The sequence below is a fragment of the Crinia signifera genome, chromosome 3 (genome assembly GCF_055691185.1).
Source record: "Crinia signifera chromosome 3, ASM5569118v1, whole genome shotgun sequence".
Taxonomy (NCBI): domain Eukaryota; kingdom Metazoa; phylum Chordata; class Amphibia; order Anura; family Myobatrachidae; genus Crinia; species Crinia signifera.
The window spans coordinates 174,733,958-174,750,696 of NC_139219.1; the positions used below are offsets into that span (position 1 = coordinate 174,733,958).

Consider the following 16,739-nt stretch of genomic DNA (forward strand, 5'->3'; position numbering starts at 1 on the left):
TTAGGTAGATAAAAAAGATCATATTAATATTTGCAAACGTCAGAATATACAATATTCACATTTAAATAATGTACCTTGTGGCTAATTCTGTTTTGACAGAGAGCATGTGCTTTTAACATTTTCTACATATTTAGATACAATAATTCCTTAATATTTTGTTACATATAAAATGCATTGCATTTGGAATGTTATACATGAAAAAACACACCAAATTACTGATTTGAGAATCATTGTCTATTTAACAGCTATTCCATCTAGTTTGCCAAATATGTCTATTTCTTCATTGTGTTGGATTTTAAACTTATTTTTTAAATTATTTTGTATGGAATTTATGTCTTTATTTTATTTTAGATTTTTGTTATACTGTATATCCTTTCAATAGTATTTTTCCCCAAGCATTGTACTGTTCTGCCATCATCTTGTGTATTTATATCTTCTCTTCAGTGACTGGGCTGTACCTAAAAGTCAGTAAGTGGGTGCAAGGTCTAGGAAGCACTACCAATACTGCTTTGTTGTACCCATATTTGAAAGTTATGGTGTCTGGTACACTCTGCAGCCTAGAAAACTGCCATCAGGGATTTCCTAAAGATGTTGCATGTGCTCAGTTTCTCACTACTCCCAGTGGCAAATTACAACTTACTGTATTAAGTAGCTTCATACATGTCCTTTTATTCTTCTGCTGTATTGTGAATATGTGTAACTTTCATAATTTGGCCGGTAGTAGTAGTAATAATTGTGTACCAGAGTTATTGATGGAAATACTGGAGAAATCACAAGAACTGATTTTATACTGTATATTGGCATCAAACTTCACACTTCTTAGAAAAAAACATATGGATAAATTACTAATAGATGTTTTTTTGAGTCCAGTGGCCAACTCAATTAAGAGATTGAATGAGTTTAGGATTAATAGGAAAGGAAGAATGAGGACTCCATGGGAAAATTAGCTATAATTAGTAAAAAATTAGACCATGCCTAAATTAAGAAAAATTATATTGTTGGCAAAAAACTATTAGGCTGAGAGGTCTTCCCAGTCTGAAAACACAACATAACTCCCAATACCATAGCTGATGCAGGAGAGTCACATCCATGTGTTTGTTATGTACAGTAAATGAGTTACTAAATATGTGTAAAGTACAATAGATCTCAGACATGTATATGTGTACATAATTGTTGTTTGTATTTATTATTATGTCTTACAAATTAGATGGCAATATATAATAAATTATATGATATTTAAAAATTCAATAGGTTGTATTTACTAATGCTATTATCATTATGTACACAAAATGTATGTTCAGTTATTCCTGCACCTGTTGTTATTATATTTGAGTTATGTTTTTCATATTGAAAAGTATAATGAATATTAAACATTGGTTAAACCAAGTCTTACCTCTTTAATGAGACTGATAAAGCGAGCACCAAATCGCCAAGGTTTATGTCTGTTACATTGTAAGGAACTGACTGTCATTTGTGGAAATTGCTGCACAGCTACAGAAACAACATGGACTGCATCATACATCAGTGCTGCATCAGTCTGAAATAAAATGGAATGGTATGTTTCAATAATGTACAACTTATATGTGACCAGTAATTGCAGGCCATTTAATCAATTAACACACTACTGTCACAATAATATATTTATATTTTTAAAATTAGGGACACTTTTTGCTGACTTTCCACATTTGCTGTGTTTTGGAAGAGTCATCTTAGAGGCTTATATTTGTCTTTACATTAAGTTTAGATGAATCATTTAATTAATATATATATATATATATATATATATATATAAAGTAGCATGGGAAAGCAGCGGCACTCTGAGGCTTGTACAAGGTGCAAATATAGTAAAAAATTTAATGAACACTTGTCTACATGTTTCGGGGAATTTCACCCCTTCTTCAGGTCCTGAAGAAGGGGTGAAATTCCCCGAAACATGTAGACAAGTGTTCATTAAATTTTCACTATATTTGCACCTTGTACAAGCCTCAGAGTGCCGCTGCTTTCCCACGCTACTTTGTACATTAGGCTCACCACCTATGCAGATTGGCAACTGAGCAAGGTACCCCACGGAGGGGTCGGAGTGCCGGGTCTTTGGATTCACTATATATATATATATATATATATATATATATATATATATATATATATATATATATCACGCCTTTTATTTAAATTATCTTAACACATTTTACTTTTAATTATTCCCATGCAAAGTATATGCAGTGGTCAGAGGCCACAAAAGTAGGAATGCTATATCACAATTGCCTTGCAAACATTTGCAAAAATAACTTACAGTTTGTTAAAACCATTGCTCATTTTAAAATGAAGACTCGATTCATTCAACAGAACATATTTCCAGTTTGCTTAACACACAATAACCTAGTTTAATAATAGTTTTATTATAAACACACATATGCTACAGTGTAAAAGTAAAACTGGTCTTATTTGGAGTTATAGTTCAGTCCTAAAATTATTTAGAAAATAGTGCCAAGTAAACTTGTCAAAATTGTGGAAATTGGCAAGCAAACATTTTTATTCATCATTATGGTCTGTAATGTTTATATTACTGTATATAGCATATACCTTTTTTTTTACTTTTTTTATTTTAATTTACATAACAAATGTGAGTGAGGCTGGCATTTTTAGCAGGTGTTTTGTTTAACAATCACAGAGATGCTGGCACTCAAAGGGTTAATTAGAGTTATTGATTAATCTCCTAAATAATTATGCAGTACTTCTAAACTCCAGAGGCAGTGGCCATGCGGGATGTCATTCGAATGCAGGCATATTTTTAAAGGGATAATCATATACAAGGCAAAACCATGCCTTGCAAATGACTGTTCCTTTAAAAGAAATTCCTGCACGTGCGCCGAACTACCACTATTACCATTTTTGGGATTCTTTCCTCCACTCTAATTTTTGGCTGTGTTTTGAAGATCTTGGTTGTGCTGTCAAGAAACATTTTTGTGCACATAGGGACCAACACCAAGGTCAGTGTGGTTCCACATACTCAAGTATCCAGAGTCTGGAAATACTCTGTGGATTTCATCTATTAATTTGATGTGCTGGGACACTATCTGTTTTTGTTCTTTCATAATTTGCAGTCATCACATACAGAGCTGTCAAGACTCATTAGCATTTTATTGCCTCTTCAAGTGGTTGTCATTAATATGAGTCATATTGGAGAGAACAGTGTCTGCAAGTATTTATTTGGATGATGATAGTATGGCATACAATTAACATGTTCATTCTAATATTGTTTTTCCATTATAAATAATTGGCTGTTTATAGAATACATGTGAAGCTCCAATAAGCATTAAAGATCGTACATCCCTTTAAAATGTCTACATGAAAATTTAAATTGGCAGCCATAATGTTTGTGATTACAACTGTTTATTCCTCTCCTAATTATCAACATCCATCAAAGTAACATATTTCCAAGGTTCTTAGTTAAAGTACAATAATACTCCTGTACCCATTGTTATAATATTAAGTAGAAGCAGGGTTTCCTTGGTAGAACAGTTGATTGAATAAACATTTTTTATGTATTCTAAGATGTTCCTATTAGTTAAAAGGATTTGAAACCCAAGTACATGGTAAGGTTATTTGGTACTCGTTTCCTAGCATGGCGCCCACGATTTTCAATCATATGGCATCTTATGCATTGTATCGCATGCCATATAGCCGCATGCGATGCGATGTGATGTGATGCAATACGATTTTAAATTGTATAAGCACCCTAATGGGTGTTTTCAATGTTAAATGGCCCCTTATACGATTTTGTACGATAATTAACAATGTTAAATGCACCCTCACGTCACCCCCACTATGAACGCCAACCCGAAGCGCGGTGAGCGCAGCGAGCCCGCGAGAGGGGCGGCAGTACATGTCCAACCCGAAGCGTAGTGAGCGCAGCGAGACCCGCGAGGGGACATGTATTACTTTACATGTATTCCACGCCCACTTCGGGCGTATTACTTTACATGTATTCCACGCTTGCTTTGGGCTTGGTGGCTCACTGCGCTCGCCACACTATCTAAAATCATCTACATGTCGACATGGATAGTGGGGGTATGAAAAGGTCGGAGGACGAGTACCACCGCCCCTCGCGGGCTCGCTACGCTCGCCATGCTCGCCACGCTTCAGTTTGGCATTGATACTGGGGGTGGCGTGGGGGTGCTTTTAACATTGTAAGCACCCATTACGGTGCTTATACAATTAATAATATTATAGGGGGGCCATTTAACATTGAAAACACCCATTAGGGTGCTTATACAATTTAAAATCGTATACCATCGCATTGTATGCCATTGTATGCCCTATACAATGGTATACAATTTAAAATTGTATAACATCGGGTGCAATCGCGTCACATACCATTGTAAGGCTTATGGTATACGATGTGATGGGCGCCGTGCTAGGAAACAAGTACCGGTTATTTGTTTTATCATTTTGAGCTAGTAAATTTAGAGGCAGTATCATGTTACTACATATTTTGGGATTTTTTTTTATGTGTGTAATGGAATTAATCTGTCAAATTCTGCTCTTTATATATGAAGACATTGACTAACATTGGCCTACAATTGATTAACATCTCTCAAGAACCTACATACATTTCCAAATATCTTGCATTCAGCAATTCCATGTGTATCAAATTTTATATTATTTATTATTATGATAGAGTTTTGAATCCATTCAAACATATAAAATATTTTATTTCTACTTGTACCAGCCTGAAAACAAAAATACTGAGATAACTAATTAACTAATATAGCTGAGTATATTATAAAATTAAATAAATATTGGTACAGATTGCAAAAAGTAAAACAAAATGGATTCCTTGTATTCTTTAAGAAGAATATCCTTTAAAAATTAATATTTTAGTAATTCACCTCAAATGTTTACAAATAAAAAAGAAAACAAATCCCATATATTTGAAATGACCAGCGGTGGCTGCAGCTGCTTGTTTGTAGCTCACAAATAGTGCAGTGTGCAGTGGGGAGCAGATTAGAACATGATACATGCAGGGCTGTATTTTACCATATGTACTGATTGCAGGTTCCTCAGGATCGGCAGTGCTACAGTGGGAGCCACTGCCATCTATCTCTATAATAGGATTAAGTGAGTAAATGGATTACTCTGCTAATCCCCTACTGTATTGTTCTATGTATTGTATTGCAGCTGTATTGTATTGCAGCGGATAACCGTGGCTAGCCATCGTGAGCCATGGCCTAAGCAAGATAGATGAGATGTGCTCCTACTGTATGTCTATCACCGGTGTCACTGCAGCACTCTGGACAAAGCATTTGGCTCCACTCTTCTTCTAAGTCTGCCACCAAGCACCTATTGGCAGAATGCAGCTGTCATGGCCTCCATCTACAACAATGAGGCATGCAATAACCTGCCATCTCACCCAGGTGCTCCAGTTTCTTCCCACAGTCTAAAAATATACTGGTAGGTTAATTGGCTCCTAACAAAATTAACCCTAGAAAGTCTGTGTGTGCATGTACATGTGGTAGGAAATATAGATCGAAAGCTCCACTGGGGCAGGGACTGATGTGAATGTTCAAATATTCTCTGTAAAGTGCTGCGGATGGAATATGTGTGCACTATATAAGATACTGTTAATAAATAATAATAAATAATAAATATTAGGAATAATACTGTACATTCACATAAAAATAGGTATATGAGTAAAAAAAAATACATTACAAAAAGTATAAAACTCAGTATATTAAACAATTACATTTTACCAATAAAACCTGACAAAAAGTTTAACTAACATAAAGCTCAGAGTTGTTTTTTTTCCTTTAAGAACTATATCACACTTTTCCTTTGAATGATTAGAAATGTAGACTGGATGTTCTGGTTCTTATAATAGGATGGCATGTCATCTATAATGCATGAAACGATCTGTCCATTTTCTTCTCGTCCAAAGCCTTTGAGGAGCCAGAGAATTTGGGGAAACCCATATTAAATAGTACAACAAAGCATGCGCTGTGATTGTCAGTAGCAACTTCTTGTCACTCAGTAGCTTTCAGTAGCAGCACAAGGTATGTCATCTTGAGGAGCCTATCATTATCTCAGTTGACAGTTCCTTTTCTTAAGATGTGTCTTAGGCATTCTTGAAATATACAGAACTATCATTAAAAGTTATAGGACATAAATTCTAGTGAACTGTCAGCAGTAAAGTGCATAAAATGTGTATTATAATGCTTACTTTCTCTTCAAAGAATTCTCAGTGATTGGCATATGGCAAGTTTAGATTGCAAGTTATCTAGGTTTTAATTTATATGCAAAAAAGCATAGCAAAAACATTGAATCTGATAAAAAAAGAAAGTTTTCTCTGTTTTATTAAAAGGTATAAAAAATGTTATCATTCGAACAATTCTTATTCTTTACTATATATTGTAAGTGATATTATTGGTATTTTTATAAAAATAAAGTTATGTATGCTTACAATTGAGAGGTTTTTTGTCCATTTTTATTACATACAGTAAGCCCATAAATACATAATCATGGTAGTTAATAAAGAGTTAATTTTTTCCTGCATGTCTACAAAGCATAACACAACAATATTTTAATAGATAAATACTTTCATTTAAATCCAATTACAAAATAATGTTGTTCACAAAACCTTGGCTTTTACAAGTTTAGTCTACTGTAACTAAACTGAAAATCGAAATACATGCTTTTCTGTATTCAGTAATTTTATCTGCTAGACAATAATAAGAATTGAGTATAAATACCTTGAACAATGCAAACCATCAACAGGTAATAAAATATATTGCCCCTGGAATAATTTCACTTAATTCACACTTGCTCACACATCCCACACACCGTTTTATTAAGTGAAATTTAATAAATCTTTAAGACAGATTTAATTTTGCGGTTTTATGAACTGTTAAATTGCACTGTGTGCTTATTGGGCATGTTTTTTTCTCTCTTTTTTTCTGTAATTTGTCACATTCACAATTGTACAGTAGCTATGATGGAAATTATACAAATATGATATACAGATTATTTTCGGTACTTGCTTCCTAGCACGGCGCCCCCGATTTTGATCAAAGTGCATCTTATACAATCGCATCAAATGCAATATAGTGGCATGCAATGCGTGCGATGCGATTCGATTTTTAATTGTACAAGCACCCTGATGGGTGCTTACAATGTTAAATGCATTGTCAACGCCACCCCCACTATCAATGCCAACTCAAAGCGTGGTGAGCGCAGCAAGCCCACGAGGGGCGGCGGTACAAGTCCTGCGACCTTTTCATACCCCCACTATCCATACCCCCTAGATAAACTAGATGAAAGGAACAATAGTTCAAATCTGATTGGTTGCTAAGTGCAACATTCCCAATGAATACATAAAGTCTGGTACATATCTCCTTGTCTAGCTTATAGCTTATACTTTCATATTTCTGTTTTCTCTTTTTAAACTGACAATATGCTTGGTTCAAGTGTACCTAGGTATATTTAGAAAACTTTATCACACTAAACTGCAATACATTGTGAAATGGTATGGTCAGAAAATATGTTGCATTTCTCAATCAAAAGATGAGAGTTAAACTAAAGGTCCATACACACTGGACGATTATGCCCAGTGTATATGGACAGGGATGATCGCTGTCATCGCTGGGGGGAAAGCTGCTCAGCACATACACACTGAGTGGCTTTCCCCCTACCCGGCACTGTCAGTGGGGGGCGGACGGCATTACATAGCACACCACTATGCAAAGCCATCCCCAAAGCTGCTCATCTGCTGGTAATACAAGCAGATGAGCGGCTTTCCTGGTGATGATGCGGAAGTGTGCATCACTGCTCACCACTCACCGCCGAGCCATACACACTGGGTGGCGTTGAGCTGAGAGCCGCTCAAAACATGAAGTTTGAGCAGCTTTCAGCTCAAAGTCACCCAGTGTTTAGGCGCCTTAACATTTATTTGCATGCTTTCAATCAGATCATCTCACTGGAGCAAAATTGGTCAGAGTAATCAAATGATTGAGGAATAACAGAGAAAACAGAACTTTGTACAGAATATTTTCAGAGGCAGGATTGATATGATTTTGCCCTCCTCAACCTAAAGTACTTGCAGAAAGTCATAAAGGCAGGTTATTCCTCATGGAAATTAATGGGGAAAAGCATAAATTAAGGCAGTTTTTTTCACAAAATGAAACCTGTGAAAATGTTTATTTTTTTATAGCAAGTAGTATATTTAGAACATAAAACAAAATAAATTTGCTGGAATTGTGAAATGTTCATAAAAGAAATGGATGCAATTTAAGTGGATTATGTTAGGGATTGGATAGTTAAAAACAAGGCTTAATTGTGGAATATTTGTGAATAGATTTTCAGTCAGTTGACACCTATGCAGATGAAATCAAGGTAGCAGCTGTTTCATAGTAAAGATGGTAAGGGGCAGATGTGCTAAGAAAAGTGAAAAAGGTGGAGAATGATGAACACCAGATCCCAACTAGTATTTTTCAAAAATTGTCTGTAACATGATAGTTCGGGGCTTATTGGCTGGTACTTTATCATTCTACATCTTATCTCTTTTCAAGGCTTTTCCAAACATGCCTTGGCACAATTTTGCTATAAGGGAATGCTAAAACTTTGGCAAAGCATACTGTGATCTGTAGTTTCACAACAGGTAGAGGGCCACAGTTACAACATGCCTGGTTTAGTACATCTGCACCTAAGTGAGGTGAGGGAGTATCATGGATTTGGGTATAGGGTAATGATTTGTAATTATGTACACTGGCTATATAAAAAAAATAGTTGCCTTGCACCATCACCATCAAAAAAGATATTTTGTTATTCATTCAAAAATATAATGAACAGCAATAAGGTCACAGAGAACGTGACTCTGTTTAGTAAATATTGGAGAAAGAAACTTGGGACTGCCTATAAACCATTGCAAACATTAAAATTACGGTAACACTTAAGGAATTAACAGTAACATTTTCTATTTCAATTTAAGGCATACTCTATTTACATTTAATTGTCTAAATTACATATTTGTATAATTGAGTCTTAATCATATAAAGTTCTTTATTATTACCTTTTTTGATACTAGGAAAGTAGCAATAGATACTCAGCAATAGCTATTTAAATTTATACCGGAATATGTCAAAATAAAATATATGCAGTTTCTCTTCAAAATGCTTGAGGCTATTACATTCAATATAATGACTGTTTTAGTGTATCTTGTGAGGACACATTTTTATTTCAAGGTACTGTTCTATGGTTTCCAAGGAAACAAACAAAATAGCAGATTACTAACAATACTAGTACAATACTGTTTTCATCATGTAAGTATAACTGTGAAACTGTAAAATATGTCATTATTTAAGGTGTGGGTTACCAATGAACAGAATATTATCTTCTATTCTGCTTGTGAACTGTTAATATTTGCATGTAAGGTAAGCTGAATTACAATACGCTTAAAAAATTTAATTTTGAAAGATGAGTGTTTGTGATAGTGTAGGGAAGGAAACATTGAGAAATATGTGTGTGGAACTTTATAAACATTGGTTTGGACAAACTGCAGAATGTTGATGGTTTTCACAGAGGCTTAGTGATCCACTAAGTTAATAAAGGCCAAACCATTCAGAAGCCACCATGTAAAAGAAATACAATAAATCACTACACATGGGATACGGTCACTAGGTCACCAAGCATTAGGTTGACAAGCAATGGGTCGACCACTAAAGGCTGACATGCATGAAGGTCGACATGACTGAAGGTCAACATGGGTTAAGTCAACAGGTCATTAGGTCGACACAAGCATTAGGTTGACATGGGGAAGGTCAACAATCAAAAGGTTGACATGGGGTTTTCACTTTTTTGAGCTGACAGGTGGTATTTCATGCCCTACCATCCAATAGGTCATGGTGGAAGAATAAATAGTGTACCCAAAGAATGGCAAGTGTACGTCGTGTTTAGGTGTTTAGTGTTTATGGTCGACATTCGGGGCAAAAAAAGTTAAAAACCCCATGTCAATCTTTTGACAGTTGACCTTTCTCATGTCAACCTAATGCTTGTGTCGACCTAATGACCTGTCAACCTAACCCATGTTGACCTTCAGCCATGTTGACCTTCATGCATGTAGACCTAGAGTGGGCTACCTAATGCTTGGATACCTAATGTACAGTACAGATGGAGCCGGTGTTGTCTTTGCAGGGGATGGCGGCAGAATTGCCAGCCACCATCCCCCGCCAGCCGCCATCTGCTCTGCGAAAGGGGACGTGCGCGCACGAGATGCGCTCGCGTCCCCTTCCAACGGCGCTTCCCCCGGGTCCCCGCTTGCTTGCCCTACCACCTTCCCGCTCCCCCCGTGTCTCCCCTAACCCTGTCCACCTCCCCGCTCGCCCCGCCGCCCGGAAACTGAGACGCGCATGTCCGTGAGACGCACGCGCGTCTCAGTCAGATGGAGCGCCGGGCTGCTGGTGGATCGCCAGCGGAGACAGTCTGGCGATTTGCCAGCAAGAGGGAGCCCGGCTCCATCTGTATGTACAGTATGTCTATCCAATGATCCTATTCCCTACACATTGTTATTCACCTTTATCAATGTAAAAAAGTATACAAATCTGCTTGCAAAACTGCCCAAATAAAAGAGTAGCAATTTTGTGATGCCTAATAAAAGGGACACCAACATCTGTTATTTTGTGACTGTTGGAAAGATCTGTCTGCTCTTCTGGGGGTACATTTTAAATGCACTGGAGAAAGAAGGCTTAGTAAAAATAACTATCAAAATGCTCTAATAGGGCGTCTATTTTTCTGTTCAACTTTGCTTATATAAACAAAACTGAATCAAAATCAAATGGAAATAGAACAAATTCCAATTCGATTTGATCCCAATGCGTGGCCCTGTGGCATGGAATTCGAATAGAAAAATGCACTGTGCAGGCAATGGAGGCCAGGATCCCACTGTCAGTATCCTGACAGCCTAGATCACAACTGTTGGGAAATCATACTGAACCCTGTAAGTCCTGTATACATTTCTACATTTTGTCAGTTTTAGGGATGACATAGGGGCACAGGGTCCCTTGAGTTGTTGTAGCCAGGCTGCTTTGGGGGTCAACACCGCAACACAATTTAGCATTTTAAAATAACTTTTTACTAATATAACACTTGTTAACATTCTAATTAATGCATCTCATCTATGTAACACTCATGAACACATAGAGTAATGTAGCTTTTGCTTTTTCATTATTAACACTTACTAACACCTCAGCCTCTCAATAGTGTGCTACCCTGGGTAGCAGTGGATCATAAAATGTTTTGATGCTCCTGGACTAATGGACAAATATTTGTATGATTATAAGTACTGTATGCTTATGTCATTCATTTTTGTTAAAATGCAATGTAATTGTATCATGATTTAACTTTTCTGTATCATCTTATGTCTAGAATTATATATTAAAATTGTTTTATGTGTTGTTAGCAGTTGTCAATAATAACAGATGACAGATCAGTACAGATTTTCCCGGTGTTTCCAGAGGTCATGCACTTGTCCTGAAGATAAAAACATGATCTGTTATCTTTAGATTTTGTTGTTAAACAGCAGTCATCCATCTCTATCACAGTTTTTTCAGCTGCCTTTCTTTTATCTAAATCAATAACGTATCTGCCACAATAGCTCATGTAATTATTTTCATCCTATATATCTGTTGTCAGCAGGGTGAAGCCTCCTTGATTGTAATTAATTTTGAAAACATTGATTTCCTGGCTTTTTATCTTTGTGGTTCTCAAAGAAATAAAGTAAAATAAAATTAGAGAGAACCACTGAAAGGTTGAATGTTCACTTATCATGACAAATTTGATACACAATTCCCTGGTTAAGTCCTCAAAGATAACCAAATAAGTTATTTAATTTAGTGATATATAATTTCTGCAGTGTGAATTTGATCATGGCCGCACATATGGTGTAATGTTTAGCATTACTGCCTCACAGCACTGAGGTCATAGGTTCAATTCCCACCATGGCTCTAATTGTGCGGAGTTTGTATATTCTCCCGTACTTGCGTGGGTTTACTCCGGGTACTCTGTTTTCCTCCCACAATCCAAAAATATACAGGTAGGCTAATTGGCTCCCAACAAAATTAACCCTAGAATGTCTGTGTGTGCATGTAGATGTGGTAGGGGATATAGATTGCAAGCTCCACTGGGGCAGGTGACTGATGTGAATATAGGAAATATTCTCTGTAAAGCGCTGCAGAATATGTGTGCGCTATATAAAAAACTCATAATAAGTAAATAATCGTGGACCTTAGCCTCTCTAGGCAGTATGTTGTGCTTTATGTTGTGTGAATCTCTGATATAAGATAGCTTTGAACCCATGAGATTACTGTATCACCTAACCCACATTATAATGGATAAGTTCAGCGTATTTTAAGCGAGGAGAGGACCTGTGTGCAGTCTTCATGTGAGCCCTCTCCTCTGTGACAATGAGTAGACTTTGGTGTTATGCCAGTATACTGCGCAGTCACTGTTCTCTATTGTGCAAGTGCAAATATCCAGGAAAATGGCAATGGCAGCCATTTTCCTGTGATGTATGTCTGCAATGCATGTTGCCACTATGGGTCTCTGAAGGGTAAGTATAGTTCAAGGTGTGCAGGGTGCGCGCCCCCCTGAACCAAAAGCCCCATATGTACTGCACATCTTGCACCAATTACAGAGATGCATATGGCTAGGTTTAGCTGTCTACAATAGGGTTCCATTGTTACCTGATATTAAACATTTGAGTGCCAAGTGAATTTGTCAAAATTGGTGTGAAAATTGCCAAGCAAACATTTTTATTAATTATAATGACCTGTAATGTTTACATTACATAGAAAATATAATACTTTTTTACACAACATTTTTTATTTGAATTTATATAACAAACTTGAGCAACGCTGGCATTTTTAGCTGATATTTTGCATATCTTATACAGAGATGTTGACAGTCATATTTTGCATATCTCTCACAGAGATTTTACATTTGTTAGCAGATATGGTGTGTATCTCTCACAGAGATATTGACACTCAAAGGGTTAAACATTAATTTGTTTAAAAAAATTCACATGTAGTAAAAACTTGGACAGATATAGGTTTATTTTATTGAAACTCAAGTTTTCTGTTACTAGTATTCCATGCAATGTTCAGACTTCAGTTTTTATAATTAAAAATTAACGACACCCAAGATGCTTCCACTTTATAACAATGACTGCATTATATATTATAGGCTTATAAATACCCTGGAAACCTCCGGCATAAATCATACTAATAAAATATATAAAATAAGCAAATTATAAAACCTATTGAATCAGTCCGGTAAAAGCAGCTGATGTGTTAGTGCAGTCTCTCCACAGATTTATATTAAAAAGTAAAAGGCATTCAGTTAGACTGATGTTAGAATAGCAAGCATTCCCTTAGTATAGCACTATAGATACTGGAGATTATGCATTAATATCAGTTTGCAACATCTATTAAAAAACAGATTTTACTGAGGAATTTCCATGTATCTAAAACAATTCTCTCTTTACTGAATGCCTTTATTCATCCAAAGTTATACAGCTCACTATTTGCAATATCTGTAATCAGCATAGATGTTGTGCTGTGGAGTTGTGATTTGACAGGGGTGGCCACCTGACAGAGTGCTCTTGCAAATACTATTTGATACACTGTAGTAGTGCCTTGTTGGTTGTCATTTTAAATCATGGGATACACCCAATTCGAATATACCATGACCATCTCACCTCTGTATATGAGCCATTTGCCAGCATGCTCAGTTGCTCTGGCAACCAGTTAATGACCATTGATGTTTCACAATTATTGATGGTTAAGCTTGATATACAATACTTTTGCCATCAATGTGAAAAAACATAGAGTTTTCCTCTATCGATGGTGCAGCATAACCAATGCTTTTAAAGTGCTGGGACACTGAGCATAACTGACACCCATGAAGTACCGTGCCCAGGTTTGAATTGGCCCATTGGCCAGTCATTAAAAGAACAATGATGACCATTGGTTTGTGGTAAACATAAATGGTTATCCCAGGGCCGGTTCTAGGTTCCTAAGCACCCTAGGAAAATGGTCTGCCTACACTCCCCCCCCCCCCCCAGTGATGGTGTCAAGGAGAGATATGCGGAGAGACAGCTTTATGGAGGGACTGTCAGAGAGAGAGAGGGGAGAAGTGTGGAGAGGCGAGAGATAGGTGAAAGTAAGCAGGTGGAAGAGAGAGGGACAGAGAAATAGAGGAGGAGGGAGAGATAGTGTAGAGAGGAGGGAGCAAAAGAGGGAGGGTAGCAGAGGAGGAGGGGAGAGGTAGCAGAGGAGCGGAAGTGAAGGAAGGGGGAGCAGAGGAGAGTAGAAGGAGGAGGGAGAGTGGAGGATATGGAGAGGGGGAGAGTAGAATGAGGAGTGGAGGGGAGAGAGGTGAAAGAGGATGGAGGAGGAGAGGGAGCAAGGGGAGAGGGAGAGCAGGGGGGAGGGGGGAGAAGAAGGAGGCTTGGGTGGAGGAGATTGAAAGAGGGAGAGCAGGTATCCTGTCAATATGTGTGTACCTCCTCTCATAGCACTTTATCCCCAGGGTGACATATCCTCCATTTGCTCCAAGGTTCCAGCTCTTCTCCTCTATCTCTCCTCCTCCTGCATGTTGGTTGGGTTTACTATTCTTGCCCCATTCTCCTATGTCTGCTCCAGGGGGCGGGGTCTCATCTTTCTTCCCGGTGCCGGTATCCTCTACACTTTCCCCGGCGCTGGGTCTCGTCCTTGTCATCCATCTCATCCTCCATCTCCAATACGCAGGGTCTGCAAACTTTCCCCAGTGCATTTTCTACCCAGCATTGGGTCTACTCTCTCTCTCTCCTAGGAGCCTGGAGCCATGCTGTCAGGACACAACAGCCGCGCACATGACACAGATGACGCTGGTCATACAGAAGCCCCCTTGCATGGGTTCCCACTGCTTATCCCCGCCCACCCATCAGGTCGCCAGGCAGCACCAGCCAAACTTTGTCCACCGGATCCCCAGTCGGCTCCCATCCTCCCCAGGCTGGCTCCCAGGCTGGATGGCTGCTTCGTGTAGAGCATGTCGCCTTTATCCTCCTCCCCATCCTGCAGCTGCCACTGTCTTTTTAAAACCAGGCAGTGACAGCGGACCGCCACTCAGGTCCGGCGCCCATAGGCAGCTGCATAAAGCTGCCTAATGGAAGCGTCGGCCCTGGGTTATCCATTGCATACTGTAGTTGGCTACCATCAATGGCTTCTTGCAATATAATCACACTATGAAATGTAACCACACCAATGGCCATTCCTGCAACCAGTGCAGTTAAAGTTTCAGCTGCTCAGATATTCAGCTTGTGGGGAGAACAGATCTTCTATAGACATTATTATAGGTGGCAGAGTTAAATTAATGTGTTGATCAGTTTGTTAGCCTTTACGGTTTCATCAAAAATAGTTCCCATTCTTTCAATACAGTGCAAATGTCCAATTTGGTATCATCCCATTTTTGTTTTAAGTCTATCCCTGCTATCAAATCTTAATTTTACTCATAATGAATTCAAAGGTTTTGTGGTCTATTCATGACAAGTGGGAAAATAAACAGTGCTACAATTTTATATATATTATATACATATAATACATCTAAATCCATACATAAATTAAATGAGTAAATACATAAATAATTATTTATATAAATAGAAAAATAATTAGAGGAATAAAAAAATGCCATGCTAGTTTTTTAATGTGTCCAATGATTTCAGTCAATTTGAAACATCACAATATTTTCCTTAGGTCAGTAGTAGCATCTTATTCTAAAGGACTATACTAATACACTAATATCATAGATATATATTTACACATATATCTACAGACAGACTGTACAAATAAATTATAGGTATAAAATACTTTTGAAGGTAGTAAAGTAAAATATTCTAAATAGATTACAGGGAGAGCAGGAAGAGGGAAATAAAGGATATAGTGAAGCGTAATGGTATAGCACTTTAAATATAATAATACTACTGACATTGTTGTTGAACCAGCTAGGCGGAGGTATCTGTTTATTAATTTAATGTGATTGAGTATTATATGATACATATAAATCACAATATTGACAACACATATCCGCACTCTAAATATGATGGATAGAGCCCCCAGGGATTTGAAGTGTTCATCCCATCATAGCCAGATATTTCCAATCTGTTTCTAATCAATATACAGCAATGTGTATCTATCTATCTATCTCACTGTTAAATATTAAAAAGTTATATGATATCCCACTTGCTACCAAGGTGTTCAGCTTATAGATCCAGAAACCTTTATTATTGTATTTTTAGGTTCGTTTAATTTGTTTTATTTATTTTGCGCAGAGCTCTTTCATGTCACCCTTTTCACATATAGAGACATGCCTAAGTAAACTATGTGATCTCAGAGTTTTGAAAATACACCATCTGTGTTCCAGAAAGCAGACATTTAGGTGTAAATTTACTAAAGCATCTAAAAATAAAAAGAGGCATGTTCCCCATATCAACCAATCAAATTCTGTCTATCATTTCTGTAATACATCTTAGAAAATGATAAAATCTGATCGGTTTCGATGGGCACTTCTTTTAATGTTTAGAAGCTTTAGTGAATGTACCCCTTACAGTACCTGTGGTGCAGTGTACAAGCTTTAAACCACAACCACACATGATGACATAACTTACAAATATGAAGATTTACAAATTAATTAAAAAATCCAATTTCACATACACG

The 16,739-nt window shown here is 37.3% G+C and overlaps 1 protein-coding gene across 1 annotated transcript in view; it reads right to left on the reverse strand.

Moving 5' to 3' along the window:
- GRIK2 (glutamate ionotropic receptor kainate type subunit 2) overlaps positions 1–16,739 on the reverse strand; it is a 571,469-nt gene that overhangs the window by 204,718 nt on the left and 350,012 nt on the right. The window contains exon 8 of the mRNA XM_083176981.1: positions 1,394–1,537. Coding sequence (XP_083033107.1) covers positions 1,394–1,537 — 144 coding nt within the window. The remainder of the gene's footprint in view (positions 1–1,393; positions 1,538–16,739) is intronic.